At 40.9% G+C, this 19242-nt stretch overlaps 1 protein-coding gene and 2 non-coding genes across 3 annotated transcripts in view; all 3 read right to left on the bottom strand.

Moving 5' to 3' along the window:
• Positions 1–19242, bottom strand: part of LOC140679260 (neuropeptide FF receptor 1-like) — a 74308-nt gene that overhangs the window by 7896 nt on the left and 47170 nt on the right. The window contains exons 2-3 of the mRNA XM_072914317.1: positions 14802–15138; positions 1606–1705 (exon numbers count right to left, since the gene is read on the bottom strand). Of these exons, the coding sequence (XP_072770418.1) occupies positions 1606–1705; positions 14802–15132 (431 nt within the window). The 5' untranslated portion in view covers positions 15133–15138. The remainder of the gene's footprint in view (positions 1–1605; positions 1706–14801; positions 15139–19242) is intronic.
• Positions 250–322, bottom strand: trnar-ucg (transfer RNA arginine (anticodon UCG)). The gene has a single exon. It is a non-coding gene; the product is annotated as a tRNA-Arg (tRNA).
• Positions 444–516, bottom strand: trnar-ucg (transfer RNA arginine (anticodon UCG)). Its single transcript has one exon. It is a non-coding gene; the product is annotated as a tRNA-Arg (tRNA).

Genomic DNA, 19242 nt, shown 5'->3' with positions numbered 1-19242 from the left:
CATAGTGCTGTATTTTACTTCTTTATCTCTTTTTTTCAACCAAAAATGCTTTGCTCTGATTAGGGGGAACTTGAATTTTAAAAATTCAAAAAGGGGGTACATCACTGAAAAAAGGTTGAGAACCACTGTTCTAAAGAGTTAACTGTGACAGTTTCCTCCACTGTAAAACATTGGTCAGCTCTAGTTTAGAGACTAGATCCAGTTCTCGCCATTGCTTAATTAATCCTGACCAACAAGAGTTTTGAAAAGTAACCACGAAGGGACTCAAACCCTCAATCTTCTGATCCGAAGTCAGACGCCTTATCCATTAGGCCACATAGTCTTCTTATACATCTATTGGGACAGTTTCCTCTACTGTAAAAAAATGGTCAGCTCTAGTTTAGAGACTAGATCCAGTTCTCGCCATTGCTTAATTAATCCTGACCAACAAGAGTTTTGAAAAGTAACCACGAAGGGACTCGAACCCTCAATCTTCTGATCCGAAGTCAGACGCCTTATCCATTAGGCCACATGGTCTTCTAAAGCAGTGGTTCTCAAATGGGGGTACGCGTACCCTTGCCGGTACTTGAAGGTACGCCAAGGGGTACGTGAGATTTTTTCAAAATATTCTAAAAATAGCAACAATTCAAAAATCCTTTATAAATATACATAAAAACCTATCTTTTTTTCCAAATAGTTCAAGAAAGACCACTACAAATGAGCAATATTTTGTTTGTTTTGTTATACAATTTAATAAATCAGAAACTGATGACATAGTGCTGTATTTTACTTCTTTATCTCTTTTTTTCAACCAAAAATGCTTTGCTCTGATTAGGGGGAACTTGAATTTTAAAAATTCAAAAAGGGGGTACATCACTGAAAAAAGGTTGAGAACCTTCTGCATTAGGCTATAAGGTGCAGTGTCAAGGTTTGAGATTTTTTTTTTTAAGTGCACCTTATAGTCCAGAAAATACGGTACTTAGTTACGCACAAATTTTGGCTCTACGATATCCGAGTGTCAGAAAACCAGAGGCAAACTTTTGGTAAGAATTGTCATTGAAAAACTAATCCTCCGAAAATTGCTTTTGTAGCTCTTAAAACAGTCAGCCTTTTAACATGATGAGTTCAAGCCGGCGCCTCGTTGTGGTAGCTATGCGTGGGTTTTGGGGACTGAGCTCGAAGCTGGCCAAGGCAGAGTTCATGTCTAGAGAGTGGCAAGGTGTACGGGCGTGTTCAAAGTTTAAAATGCGTTCTTGTAAGGCAGGTCTGTTGGTCACTAGCCGGGAGGGGAGAGCACTCCATTTATTTTTCCCCAAACATTTTTTGGGATCTACCAGGAAGGTCAGAAAGATCGACTGGGAGGGGATCCCTGGTGTACATAACATTATGCACTGTGGGTTACTATTGTAGGACAAACTGTATCAAGACCACATTTCAGTAAAAATAATTAGATTAGATTAGATTAGATTAGATTAGATTTATTGGTCCCCTTGGGGAAATTCATTGTCACTGCCGTACATTTAAACACTAGACATTACACATCACACAAAAAAAATAACAAAAAGACATCATACATGACTAACACACATTTACAGGCTTGTCAGACAGGTCGGCAATGCGACTAACCTTTCGACAGCTATAGCCACCAACGTGAAGACCGATGCAGACACAGACACGCCCTGAACAAAACCGCTCAGCTTGCACATTATTTTGGAAAAGGGCCAACCTGTTAATAAAACAAAAATACAGTACAGTTAAAATTGGAAAAAAACAGTCATGGTATCACTTTTGACAAGAACAAGAAAGTTTGATCATATTACGCCTATACTGTATATACCTTTATATACTTATAAACATACCTATACTGTATATACCTTTATATACCAATATACATATATACATACCTATAGTGGCTCACCTGCACTGGCTTCCTGTGCACTTAAGATGTGACTTTAAGGTTTTACTACTTACGTATAAAATACTACACGGTCTAGCTCCATCCTATCTTGCTGATTGTATTGTAGCATATGTCCCCGCAAGATATTTGCGTTCAAAGAACTCCGGCTTATTAGTGAGTCCCAGAGTTAAAAAAAAGTCTGCGAGCTATAGAGCGTCCAGTACTATGGAATGCCCTCCCGGTAACAGTTAGAGATTCTACATTTAAGTACCATCTTAAAACTCATTTGTATACTCTAGCCTTTAAATAGACCCCCTTTTTAGACCAGTTGATCTGCCATCTCTTTTCTGCTCTGCCCCCCTCTGCTTCGTGGAGAGGGGGGGCACAGATGAGGCGCAAGCTGTCCAAAGTCGGGACCCAGGGTGGACTCCAGGTGGACTCCAGGTGGACTCCAGGTGGCTCCACTATGGACTGGACTCTCACTATTATGTTAGATCCACTATGGACTGGACTCTCACTATTATGTTAGATCCACTATGAACTGGACTCTCACTATTATGTTAGATCCACTATGAACTGGACTCTCACTATTATGTTAGATCCACTATGAACTGGACTCTCACAGTATTATGTTAGATCCACTATGAACTGGACTCTCACTATTATGTTAGATCCACTATGGACTGGACTCTCACTATTATGTTAGATCCACTATGAACTGGACTCTCACTATTATGTTAGATCCACTATGAACTGGACTCTCACAGTATTATGTTAGATCCACTATGAACTGGACTCTCACTATTATGTTAGATCCACTATGGACTGGACTCTCACTATTATATTAGATCCACTATGGACTGGACTCTCACACTATTATGTTAGATCCACTATGGACTGGACTCTCACTATTATGTTAGATCCACTATGAACTGGACTCTCACAGTATTATGTTAGATCCACTATGAACTGGACTCTCACTATTATGTTAGATCCACTATGGACTGGACTCTCACTATTATGTTAGATCCACTATGAACTGGACTCTCACTATTATGTTAGATCCACTATGAACTGGACTCTCACTATTATGTTAGATCCACTATGAACTGGACTCTCACAGTATTATGTTAGATCCACTATGAACTGGACTCTCACTATTATGTTAGATCCACTATGGACTGGACTCTCACTATTATGTTAGATCCACTATGAACTGGACTCTCACTATTATGTTAGATCCACTATGAACTGGACTCTCACAGTATTATGTTAGATCCACTATGAACTGGACTCTCACTATTATGTTAGATCCACTATGGACTGGACTCTCACTATTATATTAGATCCACTATGGACTGGACTCTCACACTATTATGTTAGATCCACTATGGACTGGACTCTCACTATTATGTTAGATCCACTATGAACTGGACTCTCACTATTATGTTAGATCCACTATGGACTGGACTCTCACACTATTATGTTAGATCCACTATGAACTAGACTCTCACTATTATGTTAGATCCACTATGGACTGGACTCTCACTATTATGTTAGATCCACTATGAACTGGACTCTCACTATTATGTTAGGTCCACTATGGACTGGACTCTCACACTATTATGTTAGATCCACTATGAACTGGACTCTCACTATTATGTTAGATCCACTATGGACTGGACTCTCACACTATTATGTTAGATCCACTATGAACTGGACTCTCACTATTATGTTAGATCCACTATGGACTGGACTCTCACTATTATGTTAGGTCCACTATGAACTGGACTCTCACTATTATGTTAGATCTACTATGGACTGGACTCTCACTATTATGTTAGATCCACTATGAACTGGACTCTCACTATTATGTTAGATCCACTATGGACTGGACTCTCACTATTATGTTAGATCCACTATGGACTGGACTCTCACTATTATGTTGGATCCACTATGAACTGGACTCTCACTATTATGTTAGATCCACTATGGACTGGACTCTCACACTATTATGTTAGATCCACTATGGACTGGACTCTCACTATTACGTTAGATCCACTATGGACTGGACTCTCACTATTATGTTAGATCCACTATGGACTGGACGCTCACAGTATTATGTTAGATCCACTATGGACTGGACTCTCACTATTATGTTAGATCCACTATGGACTGGACTCTCACTATTATGTTAGATCCACTATGGACTGGACTCTCACTATTATGTTAGATCCACTATGGACTGGACTCTCACTATTATGTTAGATCCACTATGAACTGGACTCTCACACTATTATGTTAGATCCACTATGAACTGAACTCTCACTATTATGTTAGATCCACTATGGACTGGACTCTCACTATTATGTTAGGTCCACTATGAACTGGACTCTCACTATTATGTTAGATCTACTATGGACTGGACTCTCACTATTATGTTAGATCCACTATGAACTGGACTCTCACTATTATGTTAGATCCACTATGAACTGGACTCTCACTATTATGTTAGATCCACTATGGACTGGACTCTCACTATTATGTTAGATCCACTATGAACTGGACTCTCACTATTATGTTAGATCCACTATGGACTGGACTCTCACACTATTATGTTACATCCACTATGAACTGGACTCTAACTATTATGTTAGATCCACTATGGACTGGACTCTCACACTATTATGTTAGATCCACTATGAACTGGACTCTCACTATTATGTTAGATCCACTATGAACTGGACTCTCACTATTATGTTAGATCCGCTATGAACTGAACTCTCACACTATTATGTTAGATCCACTATGAACTGGACTCTCACTATTATGTTAGATCCACTATGAACTGGACTCTCACTATTATGTTAGATCCACTATGAACTGGGCTCTCACTATTATGTTAGATCCACTATGAACTGGACTCTCACTATTATGTTAGATCCACTATGAACTGGACTCTCACTATTATGTTAGATCCACTATGAACTGGACTCTCACACTATTATGTTCGATCCACTATGAACTGGACTCTCACTATTATGTTAGATCCACTATGAACTGGACTCTCACTATTATGTTAGATCCACTATGAACTGGACTCTCACACTATTATGCTAGATCAGCTATGGACTGGACTCTCACACTATTATGTTAGATCCACTATGGACTGGACTCTCACTATTATGTTAGATCCACTATGGACTGAACTCTCACTATTATGTTAGATCCACTATGGACTGGACTCTCACTATTATGTTAGATCCACTATGAACTGGACTCTCACTATTATGTTAGATCCACTATGGACTGGACTCTCACAGTATTATGTTAGATCCACTATGAACTGGACTCTCACTATTATGTTAGATCCACTATGAACTGGACTCTCACAATATTATGTTAGATCCACTACGGACTGGACTCTCACACTATTATGTTAGATCCACTTTGGACTGGACTCTCACAATATTATGCTCGATCCACTATGGACTGGACTCTCACAATATTATGCTCGATCCACTATGGACTGGACTCTCACAATATTATGCTAGATCCACTCGACGTCTATTGCACCGGTCGCCCAGAGGGCGGGGGGACCCCACATCAGAGTTTTTTTTCTTGAGGATGTCGTTGTGGCTTGTGCAGCCCTTTGAGACACTCGTGATTTAGGGCTATATAAGTAAACTTTGATTGAATGAGTGATTGATTATACAATGAAACAAAATCAACTGTGGTGTTAATGGAACATAACAATATGTGATCTTGATTGGTTCTGTTATTTGCATCAATGCCAGTCAAACTAGAACTGCTGGTCCGTCACGTGAAGTCTTGCATTATACACCTTTTTTTCCTCATTAGTTTCACAGTTGAGCTAGAGCTTATTTCTGTAGACTTCGGGCAAGGTACTGCCTGAAGTCGGCAGTCAATCACAGGGCACATACGGACCAACTGACCAACTCACAATGATGGATGTAATTAACACTCACTGGGAATCAGCAACCCAGAACAGGATACGTATAGAAAATGGATGGATATTCTGTCAAACTCATTTTAGCTCAAGGGCCACATGAAGGAAAATCCATTCCCACGCGGGGCGGACTGGTAAAAAAAAAGACAACTTCTGATTCTTTTCTTTGTCTTACTTTGGCCAAAAATAGAACAAGTACATGTGCATACTACAAATAATCCTCTTGGCAATACACTTGACGTACGTTGAAAACTGAGGAACCAATGGTGCGGTTTCAAAAACTCCATGAAGAACACAATGAACTTAGACTTTGTCTCGGTGTTTTTACAAAGCCATTCAACTTTAAGCACTTCCTGTTTAGCATTCTAACGTTGGCAGTTTATTAAAAATGTTTGGAAAAGGACAAACTCCCGCATTGGGGAAATCCGCATACTGCCACAACACATTTAATTTATCATCGTTCAAATATTACAATTATAACTCAACATGGTGTCAGTTATCAAAACGACACCGTAGCTTTGTGACGTGGCTTTTGTGAACAGACCCTGCCGGGACTTAAGACCTTGTTTTAATTCTTCCACCTTCTGTAGCCTTGGTTCCGTGTCCTTACTCTTGTCTTAGTCTTTGTGGTTCTTAGATGTTTCATAGATGATATTCTTTCATTACAGCCACACTTTCTCCACACCTTTTACCTCCATGAACATGCACCCTGCCTCCCACATGGCTTGAAACCCCCTGCTCTCACCGTCCACCTTCCTTCTAGCCATTTTTGGGGAGTGGGGTTGCTGAATGACATCTGCCCTGAGGCATCTGCCAAGGCCCACTTGCGGCGCAGCAGTGGGCGGCTGTGGCCTGCGGGCAGGTTCTAATACTAAATCAAATATCATCCCGGGAGCCTCGGGATCTTTCTGTGTGGAGTTTGCATGTTCTCCCCGTGACTGCGTGGGTTCCCTCCGGGTACTCCGGCTTCCTCCCACCTCCAAAGTCATGCACCTGGGGATAGGTTGATTGGCAACACTAAATGGGCCCTAGTGTGTGAATGTTGTCTATCTGTGTTGGCCCTGCGATGAGGTGGCGACTTGTCCAGGGTGTACTCTGCCTTCCGCCCGATTCTAGCTGAGATAGGCTCCAGCGACCCCAAAAGGGAATAAGCGGTAGAAATTGGATGGATGGATGTAGCCTTGACTTTGACACCTAGGTTCTAGACCATTTGACACCCCAGGCGAGAGTGAACTCCGCCCCCCGAGAAATGTTTGGAGCCTCCCGTGCTATTGTAGTGGAAATGTCCAAATCGTAAACAGGAACAAAAGTGAATTTATTACAAGAGTTTTATTTACTCATAATCAGATGGTACAAGGTTGGATTGGGTTACCATGATTACAGACAATGTCTCCGGAGACGCTCTCGTGCAGAAATCAAAGAACGAGCGCACACACACCAGACTTGGTCCAACGTGGTTAGTTCTACGCTTCCTGGTGGTTCAAAGGCCAGCATAACTAACAACCAAAACAACATGTACAACGTCAGGGCGACCCGCTCTGCCATGTCATGTCCTCCCTAATGCATTCCGACATAGCTCAACAAACAAAATAGAAATGGTACAGAGGTCAGAAAGAAAGTTGGTCTGACCAATTTCTGACTTGGTCAGAAATTCCACTACACTATTCTATCACATCTCATGCTTTTCCATCTGCTCTCATGTGTATAACATTTAATCGCCGACATTGTCTCACAAGATGTAGTTTCTGTTCAAATATCCTTCTTGAAAATGGCCTTGCAAATATACACTATATTGCCAAAAGTATTTGGCCACCTGCCTTTACTCACATGGAATTGTCCAAAATGTTTTGGTATCCTGGAGCATTCAAAGTTCCTTTCACTGGAACTAACTCCTGAAAAAACAACCCCACACCATAATTCCTCCTCCACCAAATTTCACACTGGGCACAAAGCAGTCCAAAATGTAGCGTTCTCCTGGCAACCTCCAAATCCAGACTAGTCCATCAGATTGCCAGATGGAAAAGTGTGATTCATCAGTCCAGAGAAGGTGTCTCCACTGCTCTAAAGTCCAGTGGCGACGTGCTTTACACCACTGCATCCCACGCTTTCCATTGGACTTGGTGATGTATGGCTTGGATGCAGCTGCATTGCCATGGAAACCCATTCAATGAAGCTCTCTGCGTACTGTACGTGGGCTAATTGGAAGGTCACATGCAGTTTGGAGCTCTGTAGCAACTGACTGTGCAGAAAGTCTTTGCACTATGCCAGGGGTCGGCAACCCGCGGCTCCGGAGCCGCATGCGGCTCTTTGACCACTCTGATGCGGCTCAGCTGCATTCTTGCCAACCCTCCCGATTTTTCCGGGAGACTTCCGGATTTCACTGCCTCTCCCAGGGCAAACGTTCTCCGATTTTCACCCGGACAACAAAATTGAGGGCGTGCCGTGATGGCACTGCATTTTGCGTCCTCTACAACCTGTCGTCACGTCCGCTTTTTCACCTAAGAAACAGCGTGCCGGCCCAGTCACATTATGTATGCGGCGTCTGCTCACACACTAAGTGACAGCAAGGCATACTTGTTCAACAGCCATACAGATCACACTGACGGTGGCCGTATAAACAACTATAACACTCTTACTAATATGCGCCACACTGTGAACCCACACCAAACAAGAATGACAAACACATTTTGGGAGAACATCCACACCGAAACACAACATAAACACAACAGAACAAATACCCAGAATCCCATGCATCCCTAACTCTTCCGGGCTACATTACACACCCTGCTACCACCAAACCCCGCCCACCTCAATCTACGCACGGGGGGTGGGGTGGGGGGGGGGGGGGGGGGTGTTGTTGATGTGTGGGGGGGCAGGGTTGGGGTGGCGGGCTTTGGTGGTAGCGGGGGTGTATAAAGTAGCCCGGAAGAGTTAGGGATGCATGGGATTCTGGGTATTTGTTCTGTTGTGTTACGGTGCGGATATTCTCCCGAAATGTGTTTGTCATTCTTGTTTGGTATGGGTTCACAGTGTGGCGCAAGAGTGTTAAAGTTGTTTATATCGATTCCGAAGGCCCGGTCAGATTTGGTACAGCGTGGCAACATAAGCTAGCTGAATTCTGATTGGATAAGAACTCTAACCTAAAAACAACAGCACTGGAAGGAGCATAATATGACATGAAGAGAATATGAATAATTTTAGATAATTAGGTAAAGTAAATTAAAAAAATACTTTTATCTTTAATTATGATCATGATTTCTGGTTATGTTAGGCCAGCAGAGAAAGCCTTGCCCACTGGTTAAATGTACATTAAATCATCAAAGGTCTCCTTATTTTTTTTTAATAATAAAATGTTATTTTCACATTGTGTTCTCAAACTCACATTTAAGTTAGTAATTCTAAGACTTTGGGATGAATATTAAATATTAAAGCTTCTGTCGTTACGAAGGCCATACAGCAACATGACAATAACAACATTTTGCTTATATCCAGTCATATTTCTAAAGCATGCTTTGTTAAAAAAAAAATCAATATGTATTCTGGCAGCCTCCATATGTGCTTGTTTATAAGTCTTTTGTGAGCGACCAAATCGACCTTGGTTCTGGGTACGAAAGGCTACATTGTGCTATTTTATTAAGTACTTCGGAAAAGTTGAACAACAGGACTCTCGTTTGCTGGAGAAAATTCTACTTCCGTCCAAAAGTAACAGGAGAAATAAACAAATTAAAAAAGATGGTTTGACAAAAACAGACTATCTTTGAATTTCAGTAAAACTAAAATAGTGTTATTTGGTAACAATAGAAGGGAAAGTCAAACACAGGTACAAATAGACGGAGTATATATTGAAAGGGTAAAAGAAAACACATTTTTGGGTCAATAATGAATAAAGCAAAACATGTTCCAGACCAAAAATCAATTCATATTCTCTACCGCTCGCTAGTTCTTACATATCTGAATTATTGTGCAGAAATATGGGGAAATAACTACAAAGATGCGCTTCATTCACTAACAGTGTGTGCAGGAGCAAAGGTCACCGCCTCTGTCCATGATGCTGACGGCGAGACACAGCTGGCAGGTGATTAGATTTCACAGGTGGTACGTGTTAATCTAATCATCTGTTGCCTTTAACAGTAAGCGGCCGGGAGCAGGAGGGGAGAGAGGATACGGACGTGGCTGAAAAGTCGCGTCCTGCTGGAGAGAGAACTTTATTTAAAACCTTGCGATTATTAAAACCTGCACGCTGGGCTCCTGTGCCGTGTCTGACAGTGGGACTGCGAGGAAGCAACTTCCACACAGTGTTACAAAAAAGATCAATTAGAATAATGTTGGATGCAGAGAACATACAAACCCTTTTATTTATTAAATCACACATATTTAAATTCTATGATTTGGTGCATTTGCAAACAGCTAAAACGATGTATAAAGCAAACTATAACCTGCTACCCAAGAATGTACAACAATTCTTCTCAACAGAAGAGGAGAAATAGAACCTTAGAGGAAAATCGAATTTAAAACATCTGTATGCACGTACAACACTTAAAACCTTTATCATATTCCTATGTGGAATTAAATGATGGAACGGATTAAGCAAAGAAATCAAACAAAGCACCAATATGATTCAGTTTAAGAGACGGTTCAAACTACAAGTGTTCACAAAGTACACCGAACAAGAATTACGATGAACATCTTGAACCCTTTTTTTTTTTTTTTTTTATTGAGACAAAGATTATTTATGTATTTAATATTTGTTTGCCTACTATGGTATATTATTTATTTGTTCACTGTTCTGTTACAGAGAACAAGGAAATGGGATAAAATTGCCTTGGTATGAAAAGGGGTAGGATTAAAGGGGAACATTATCACAATTTCAGAAGGGTTAAAACCATTAAAAATCAGTTCCCAGTGGCTTATTTTATTTTTCAAAGTTTTTTTAAAAATTTTACCCATCACGCAATATCCCTAAAAAAGCTTCAAAGTGCCTGATTTTAACCACCCGTCCATTTTCCTGTGACGTCACATAGTGATGCCAACACAAACAAACATGGCGGATAGAACAGCAAGCTATAGCGACATTAGCTCGGATTCAGACTCGGATTTCAGCGGCTTAAGCGATTCAACAGATTACGCATGTATTGAAACAGATGGTTGTAGTGTGGAGGCAGGTAGCGAAAACGAAATTGAAGAAGAAACTGAAGCTATTGAGCCTATCGGTTTGAACCGTATGCAAGCGAAACCGACGAAAACAACACGACAGCCAGCGACACGGGAGAAAGCGAGGACGAATTCGGCGATCGCCTTCTAACCAACGATTGGTATGTGTTTGTTTGGCATTAAAGGAAACTAACAACTATGAACTAGGTTTACAGCATATGAAATACATTTGGCAACAACATGCACTTTGAGAGAGCAGACAGCCCAATTTTCATCAATTAATATATTCTGTAGACATACCCTCATCCCCTCTCTTTTCCTGAAAGCTGATCTGTCCAGTTTTGGAGTTGATGTCATCAGGCCAGGGAAGCTAGGGTCGATAGGGGGTTTAGTTTGCTCGTCTGCGGGAACAAACTGCCGCCATTGCTTGCCGTGCTACCGATGTCCTTTGTCCCTGAATTGCTCACACACTCCGGCAGATTCAATGGTGGTCTGGCGGCAGATTTCTTTGACTTTATCGTTGGAAATGCATCTGCTTTGAGTGTCGCAGGATATCCACACATTCTTGCCATCTCTGTCGTAGCATAGCTTTTGTCGGTAAAGTGTGCGGAACAAACGACTGACCATTTCGTCGGCTTTCCCCACACCATTTTGAACAAATTTCGTCCAATTTCTTGCCATTTTCGCATCTTTGGGCCACTGGTGCAACTTGAATCCGTCCCTGTTCGTGTTGTTACACCCTCCGACAACACACCGACGATGCATGATGTCTCCAAGGTACGGAAAACAGTCGAAAAAACGGAAAATAACAGAGCTGATTTGACTCGGTGTTTGAGAAAATGGCGGATTGCTTCCCGATGTGACGCCACGTTGTGATGTCATCGCTCCGAGAGCGAATATTAGAAAGACGTTTCATTCGCCAAAATTCACCCATTTAGAGTTCGGAAATTGGTTAAAAAAAAAAAAGGTATTTTTTCTGCAACATCAAGGTATATATTGACGCTTACATAGGTCTGGTGATAATGTTCCCCTCTAAGGCCCCCAATATAGTTGCCTGGCTGCAAATCGGGAGATATTTGGGAGAATGGTTGTCCCGGGAGATTTTCGGGGGATGCACTGAAATTCGGGAGTCTCCCGGAAAATTCGGGAGGGTTGGCAAGTATGTGCCTAGCTAGCACCCCCGTACTCTTATTTGGCAGGGCTGGACCAGGCAGGGTACAGTGGTGCCGTGACCCGGATCCTTAGAGTTAGGTGAGGGGGATGAGTGTAAAGGATGCCACCTATCGCCCTGCCTTGCGCTCCAGCACTCTCATTTGGCGGACCTAGGTACAAACCCCCAGGTAGGACACAAGTTTTGGATCAGGCAGTGTTAGAATAATTATGTATTTATTATCATAAAAACTTTATGCTTAAGGGCCATTGCTATAAATTATTGTCAATAGTGCTGAAGTGGTATTTTTGTATCTGTGCAAAGCTGGCAATCCAAAAGGTTTCCAGCCTCTTTATCCGTGTTGTGTCCAGACTCGGTCTGTTGACTGCCAAGGCCAAACATCGGGTACCGGGATGCAGACAAAGCAGAGACTAGACGATAACACCAGTGTCAACATATTTGCATTTTTGTATAATCATATATTGTGTCTCACTGGAGTTGTCGAGATAACCCCCTTCCCTCAGCGACAGTGATGTATGTAATAGGGACCTTCCTAATAAATAAAGGAGACACGCGGGCTGGACTTTTAGAACGTAGTTTGGATCTGTAACTAGAATACAGCCCAAAACACGTGTCTCTTCGAGCTAAATTGAACTCTGTCTCTGCATGATTCCTTGCTTCTTGTCTGATTATTAGATGTCATCAGAGTTTGAACCTGACAGGCAGTTTACATATGACCTATTACAGGTGATGACATTTTACAAAATCAGCAGGGAACATTTTTTTTTATTTCCCCCGTCGTTTTCTTCTTCTTTTACATTTGGCATTTTCGTTTCAGAGGTCACCACAAGTCAATCACATGAAAGGCTTTAGAATATCATAACCTTTATTGTTATTGTGCAGAGCAACAAGGCCATCGACAAACAGAGCTAAAAGATAAGCAATTTGTAGCAAATAGGCAGCAGTAATACACATACATACATACAGTGTGTATATATATCTCCATATACACACTGTATATATATATATATATATATATCAGTGATGGCGCTAGGAATTTTTAAAATGGGGACCCCATCAAGTCACAAAAATGGGGTCCCAGTGTAAATTCTTGGGGTTCCACTTTTTTTGTAAACAAATGATACATGTATGCATTATCCTGTTGTATCTCACATTCTATATTGTGTTTTGAAAAAAGGTAAAACGGAAAAAGCCGTTCAGTTTCAGTTTATTTGGAACGTGCATACGACACAATGTAATGCATCACACATTTCCAGTTGTTTCATTACAGCACGTCCGAAAAGGAAGAAGCAGAGATTGTTTAAAGGGGAACATTATCACCAGACCTATGTAAGCGTCAATATATACCTTGATGTTGCAGAAAAAAGACCATATTTTTTTTTAACCGATTTCCGAACTCTAAATGGGTGAATTTCGGCGAATTAAACGCCTTTCTAATATTCGCTCTCGGAGCGATGACGTCACAACGTGACGTCACATCGGGAAGCGATCCGACATTTTCTCAAACACCGAGTCAAATCAGCTCTGTTATTTTCCGTTTTTTCGACTGTTTTCCGTACCTTGGAGACATCATGCCTCGTCGGTGTGTTGTCGGAGGGTGTAACAACACGAACAGGGACGGATTCAAGTTGCACCAGTGGCCCAAAGATGCGATAGTGGCAAGAAATTGGACGTTTGTTCCGCACACTTTACCGACGGAAGCTATGCTACGACAGAGATGGCAAGAATGTGTGGATATCCTGCGACACTCAAAGCAGATGCATTTCCAACGATAAAGTCAAAGAAATCTGCCGCCAGACCCCCATTGAATCTGCCGGAGTGTGTGAGCAATTCAGGGACAAAGGACCTCGGTAGCACGGCAAGCAATGGCGGCAGTTTGTTCCCGCAGACGAGCGAGCTAAACCCCCTGGATGTCTTGGCTCACATCAACTCCAAAACTGGACGGATCAGCTTTCAGGAAAAGAGCGCGGATGAGGGTATGTCTACAGAATATATTAATTGATGAAAATTGGGCTGTCTGCACTCTCAAAGTGCATGTTGTTGCCAAATGTATTTCGTATGCTGTAAACCTAGTTCATAGTTGTTAGTTTCCTTTAATGCCAAACAAACACATACCAATCGTTGGTTAGAAGGCGATCGCCGAATTCGTCCTCGCTTTCTCCCGTGTCGCCGGCTGTCGTGTCGTTTTCGTCGGTTTCGCTTGCATACGGTTCAAACCGATATGGCTCAATAGCTTCAGTTTCTTCTTCAATTTCGTTTTCGCTACCTGCCTCCACACTACAACCATCCGTTTCAATACATGCGTAATCTGTTGAATCGCTTAAGCCGCTGAAATCCGAGTCTGAATCCGAGCTAATGTCGCTATAGCTTGCTGTTCTTTCCGCCATGTTTGTTTGTGTTGGCTTCACTATGTGACGTCACAGGAAAATGGACGGGTGGTTAAAATCAGGCACTTTGAAGCTTTTTTTAGGGATATTGCGTGATGGGTAAAATTTTGAAAAAAACTTCGAAAAAAGTAATAAGCCACTGGGAACTGATTTTTAATGGTTTTAACCATTCTGAAATTGTGATAATGTTCCCCTTTAAACTAATAGTCTTGCATCATATTAATGACAGAAAGACTTTTTAATTACCTGTAATAAGGTTGTCCACAAGCGTTGTAGGGATGCAGAAGATGCCCACCAGAAGGTCACTGACAGCCAGATTTAGGATGAACATGTTAGTGACGGTTCGCATACGACGGCTTCCCAGCACGATCAGGCACACGAGCAGGTTGCCCACCATGCACAGCAGGAAAATGAAGAGGTATGCAAGCATGTAGCTTGTGGCCACATACAAAGCATGTGGATAATAAGGTAACAAGGTAATGTTGTGCATGGAATCCGACAGGCTGGTATTGGAAGTGTTGGCTGATCCGAGTTCCATCGCCGCCATTTCATCTCCAAGGTTGCTCAGCATCGCCATTCTTTCCTGGAAAAAAAAAATTGGTTGTGAGTTAAACGTGTCATTTTATTAACACGTTGGTACCTCTAAAGGTTGTACAATTCAGAGATGCAACGTTTTGGAGAAAAATACACCTTTAGAGTCGAACAAAAAATGCTGCTCAGACATGCATACATTGAGTTATAGCTCGGATCACAACATTGTCAGCTTGTCATAGCACCAGTGACCCGGGGCCTCATGTATTGAGCTTGCTTATGCACAAAAACCTGGCGTACACTCTTTGTCACGTCAAGATGGGACATAAAGTATCAAGAGTGAACTTAACTTGGAAATGTGCGCTGCCTCAGGCCAACTTCATGCTTCAAGTACCAGTGTTGGGACTAACGCGTTATTTTCGGCGGTAACTAGTAGTCTAACGCGTTATTTTTTATATTCAGTAACTCAGTTACCGTTACTACATGATGCGTTACTGCGTTATTTTACGTAATTTTTATATAGTATATATATATATATATATATATATATATATATATATATATATTATATGGGGCGGTATAGCTCGCTTGGTTACATTTAAACCCACACTGGTTTAAATGCAACTTAGATATTGGGTTTCACTATGTAAAGCACTTTGAGTCGCTAGAGAAAAGTGCTATATAAATATAATTCACTTCACTAGTATCAGCTAGAAACTGAGAAGATCTGACTGTGTTTTATTGGAGAGCTGCGGTGTCGTCCTTCTGATTCTTCCTGTCTCACAAGGAAGAGAAGAGGCGCGCTGTGTGTGTGTGTGTGTGTGTGTGTGTGTGTGTGTGTGTGTGTGTGTGTGTGTGTGTGTGTGTGTGTGTGTAGGGAGGGGGTTGGGGGCGTGTCTGTGTTTACTAACAAGACATCATGTCGGAGCCGAAGCCGAGTTTCTTAACATGGAGATATTCTCACTACTTTTCTTTTGTCGAGCACAAAGAAAATAACATTTTAGTTAATTGTAAGTTGTGTCTTGGATCAAAGATCCTATCTACTGCCCAAAACAGCAATTAAAATCTGCTGAAACAGCTACAAAAGCAACATGCTTCAACGAAGCTAGTAAAGAGAGACACAGACTCAGATGCCACTTCACGTCCACGTAAGGATTTTAACGGAAGGACTGCTAGCTAGGACAACATTGATCATACTTGCCAACCTTGAGACCTCCAATTTCGGGAGGTGGGGGGCGTGGTCGGGGGTGGGACGGGGCGTGGTTGGGGGCGTGGTTAAGAGGGGAGGAGTATATTGACAGCTAGAATTCACCAAGTCAAGTATTTCATACATATACATATATACATATACATACATATATATATATATATATATATATATATATATATATATATATACACACACACATATATATATATATGAATATATATATATATATATATATGTATATATATATATATATGTATATATATATCCTGAAAATATGCAAACAAAACTGTGTTTAGATAATTGATACTTCAAACTTGCATAAATAAATCTTAAGGAATATAACATAACTTGGCTTCTGAGAGCTTCAAAATGTAATGAATAAAATGCTAAAGTTATTGATAAACAAGCAATTATTTTAATAATTAAATATGGTCATTTTAAATAAATTATTATGATAATTTAAAATTAATTATTTCAAATATGTTTATTTTAATGTATAATTCTATGGCTGGATGTAATAAGGAGTCAGAAAAAAAACAAATAAAAATACAATTAATTTTGATGTTTTTAGCAAAATATAGTAAACATTTATTTAGTTTTTTTTTTTTTTTAATTAATAAATATATTTATTTGTATGTAAGATAAACATAATAATACAATTTATCTCTAGTCTGGATGATTTACTTCTTGTCACCCTGTTGTCCTCCCGTAGTGAAAAAAGGCTGTCCTCACTCAGGTCCGCATGGAGCTGGAGGGGGCGTGGCCTCCAGCTCCGGCTGAAAATCGGGAGATTTTCAGGAGAATATTTGTCCCGGGAGGTTTTCGGGAGAGGCGCTGAATTTCGGGAGTCTCCCGGAAAATTTGGGAGGGTTGGCAAGTATAACATTGATAGAGCCATTGAAGCGTATGTGCTAGAAGACATGCAGTCTATTTCTACAGTGGAGTAGAAAATAGCATGATAGCGGGCGTCAAACGGCAAATGGCACAAAAACATTTTCCAAGTTCCTGGACACAGTGGACAGTGAGGACATAAAAATGGAAAGCAAGCTAAAGAAAACACTCCAAACTCTGCCTCTGCTCATCATTCAGCACTGAGGGTACACACACTCTGTCAATTCTCTTATATACTCTTTCATTCTAGACTTCTAGAGTGTTTGATTATCACATCACTCTAAATGTATGGACTATAAAGTTCACAAACATAAAGAGGGATCCTAGTGGGCCAGGACAATCTTTCCTTTTCTCTAAACTATAACTGGGGAAATGCGTAGAGTGTTCTGGGCTTCAGTACAGTGTTGATCTCCTGAAGACATGATTTTATTTCACAATTCCTTGAGAGAAAAAAACGCCTGGTTAGGCGTGTGTATAGCAGTATGTGTGCGGTATATATATATATACAGTATATATATAATCATGTCATGTGTGCCTTCCTTGGATGAAGCCAGGTTTACAGCTATGTTGTTATTATGCTGTTTGTTACTTATGTATGTTATGTTGCAGCTATTTAAAATAGTTTTGTCAATTTGTTCTGGCCCAAAATAAATTGACCCTTTGAAACATATCTTTGTCTTTGTGTGTTGTATGTAGACCACATTGCTTAGCAGAGTTCAGTGATGCAAATGCATGTCAAGTTGATCAACAGATGGTATTATTCTCCAGTGCAATAACAGTACTGAAATGAAGGCTAAAAGGGCATTAATGGGAGCCTTAAAATAAATTGAAAAAAAGAAGTAACTAAATAGTTACTTTTCACAGTAACGCGTTACTTTTTGGTGTAAGTAACTGAGTTAGTAACTGAGTTACTTTTGAAATAAAGTAATTAGTAACTGGTTCTCAGTAACTAACCCAACACTGTCAAGTACACACATTTCTACAGGCCGTGGATACTTTGGCGACACATAGAGGTGGTCGTTAGGGCTTTGTCAACATTTGATTTCAACAATGCCAAAATTCAAAATTCACTTCACTTTGAGGATGTCTATTAATTTATGTAGACAATCATTTTGACACCTAGTGCTGTCACAATGTGTTCCTGTGACTGCAGCACAGCCAGTCAGGCGGACAGCAGCAGCAACAAATGGCACCAGAGACCTGGATCAGTGGAGGATTGGGTATATATATATATATATATATATATATATATATATATATATATATATATATATGTATATATAGTCCTCTCCTGCGTTGTAATAACAAGCGCCATCCTTTTTGATGGCGCTTGAATGTTTAAATGCAAAAGATTGCAAACCAAATATGACATTGTGGGGAGGCGTGGCCTGCGAACCTGCAGCGAGGCAGGGCGCGCCGGGGCCGGCTCCGAGATGGGCGACAGGTGCGTAGATGGCCCACCTGGGCGCAGTTGTCTCATCACCTGTCACTGTATAAAAGGGCAGGAGCCGGGAAGGAGGTGGTTGGTGAAGTCGGAGTGGATGGCCAAGAACGAACCCGAGCCCGAGCGGAAGCGAGAGCGAGACGGAGACGCGGAAGGCTGAAAATCGACCGGAAGAGCGAGACGGGGAGAAGAGGGGAGTGCTGAAAAGCGACCAGATAAGAAGGTTTATTGAAAAATAAACAAAATCTCCAAACCGTCAAGCCTGTCATGTCCGTCTTTGGTGGTCCGAGGAACCCGGAGGTGCGAGTCCTCCATAGACATCATTTTCACATTGAACTTTAATTCCAGCCTGTGTTCAGTTCTCGGTTTTCATTGGAATCATGAGAAAGAAGCACTTCTTACCATACTTGCCAACCTTGAGACCTCCGATTTCGGGAGGTGGGGGGCGTGGTTGGGGGCGTGGTTAAGATATATATACATATATATATATATAAGAAATACTTGACTTTCAGTGAATTCTAGCTATATATATATATATATATATATATATATTATTATATATATATATATATATATAAATAAATAAATAAAATACTTGAATTTCAGTGTTC

Source organism: Nerophis lumbriciformis, linkage group LG12, assembly GCF_033978685.3.
Source record: "Nerophis lumbriciformis linkage group LG12, RoL_Nlum_v2.1, whole genome shotgun sequence".
NCBI lineage: Eukaryota > Metazoa > Chordata > Actinopteri > Syngnathiformes > Syngnathidae > Nerophis > Nerophis lumbriciformis.
Note: the sequence above shows the minus strand (reverse complement) of the source record. Positions and strands in the feature narration are given on the sequence as shown.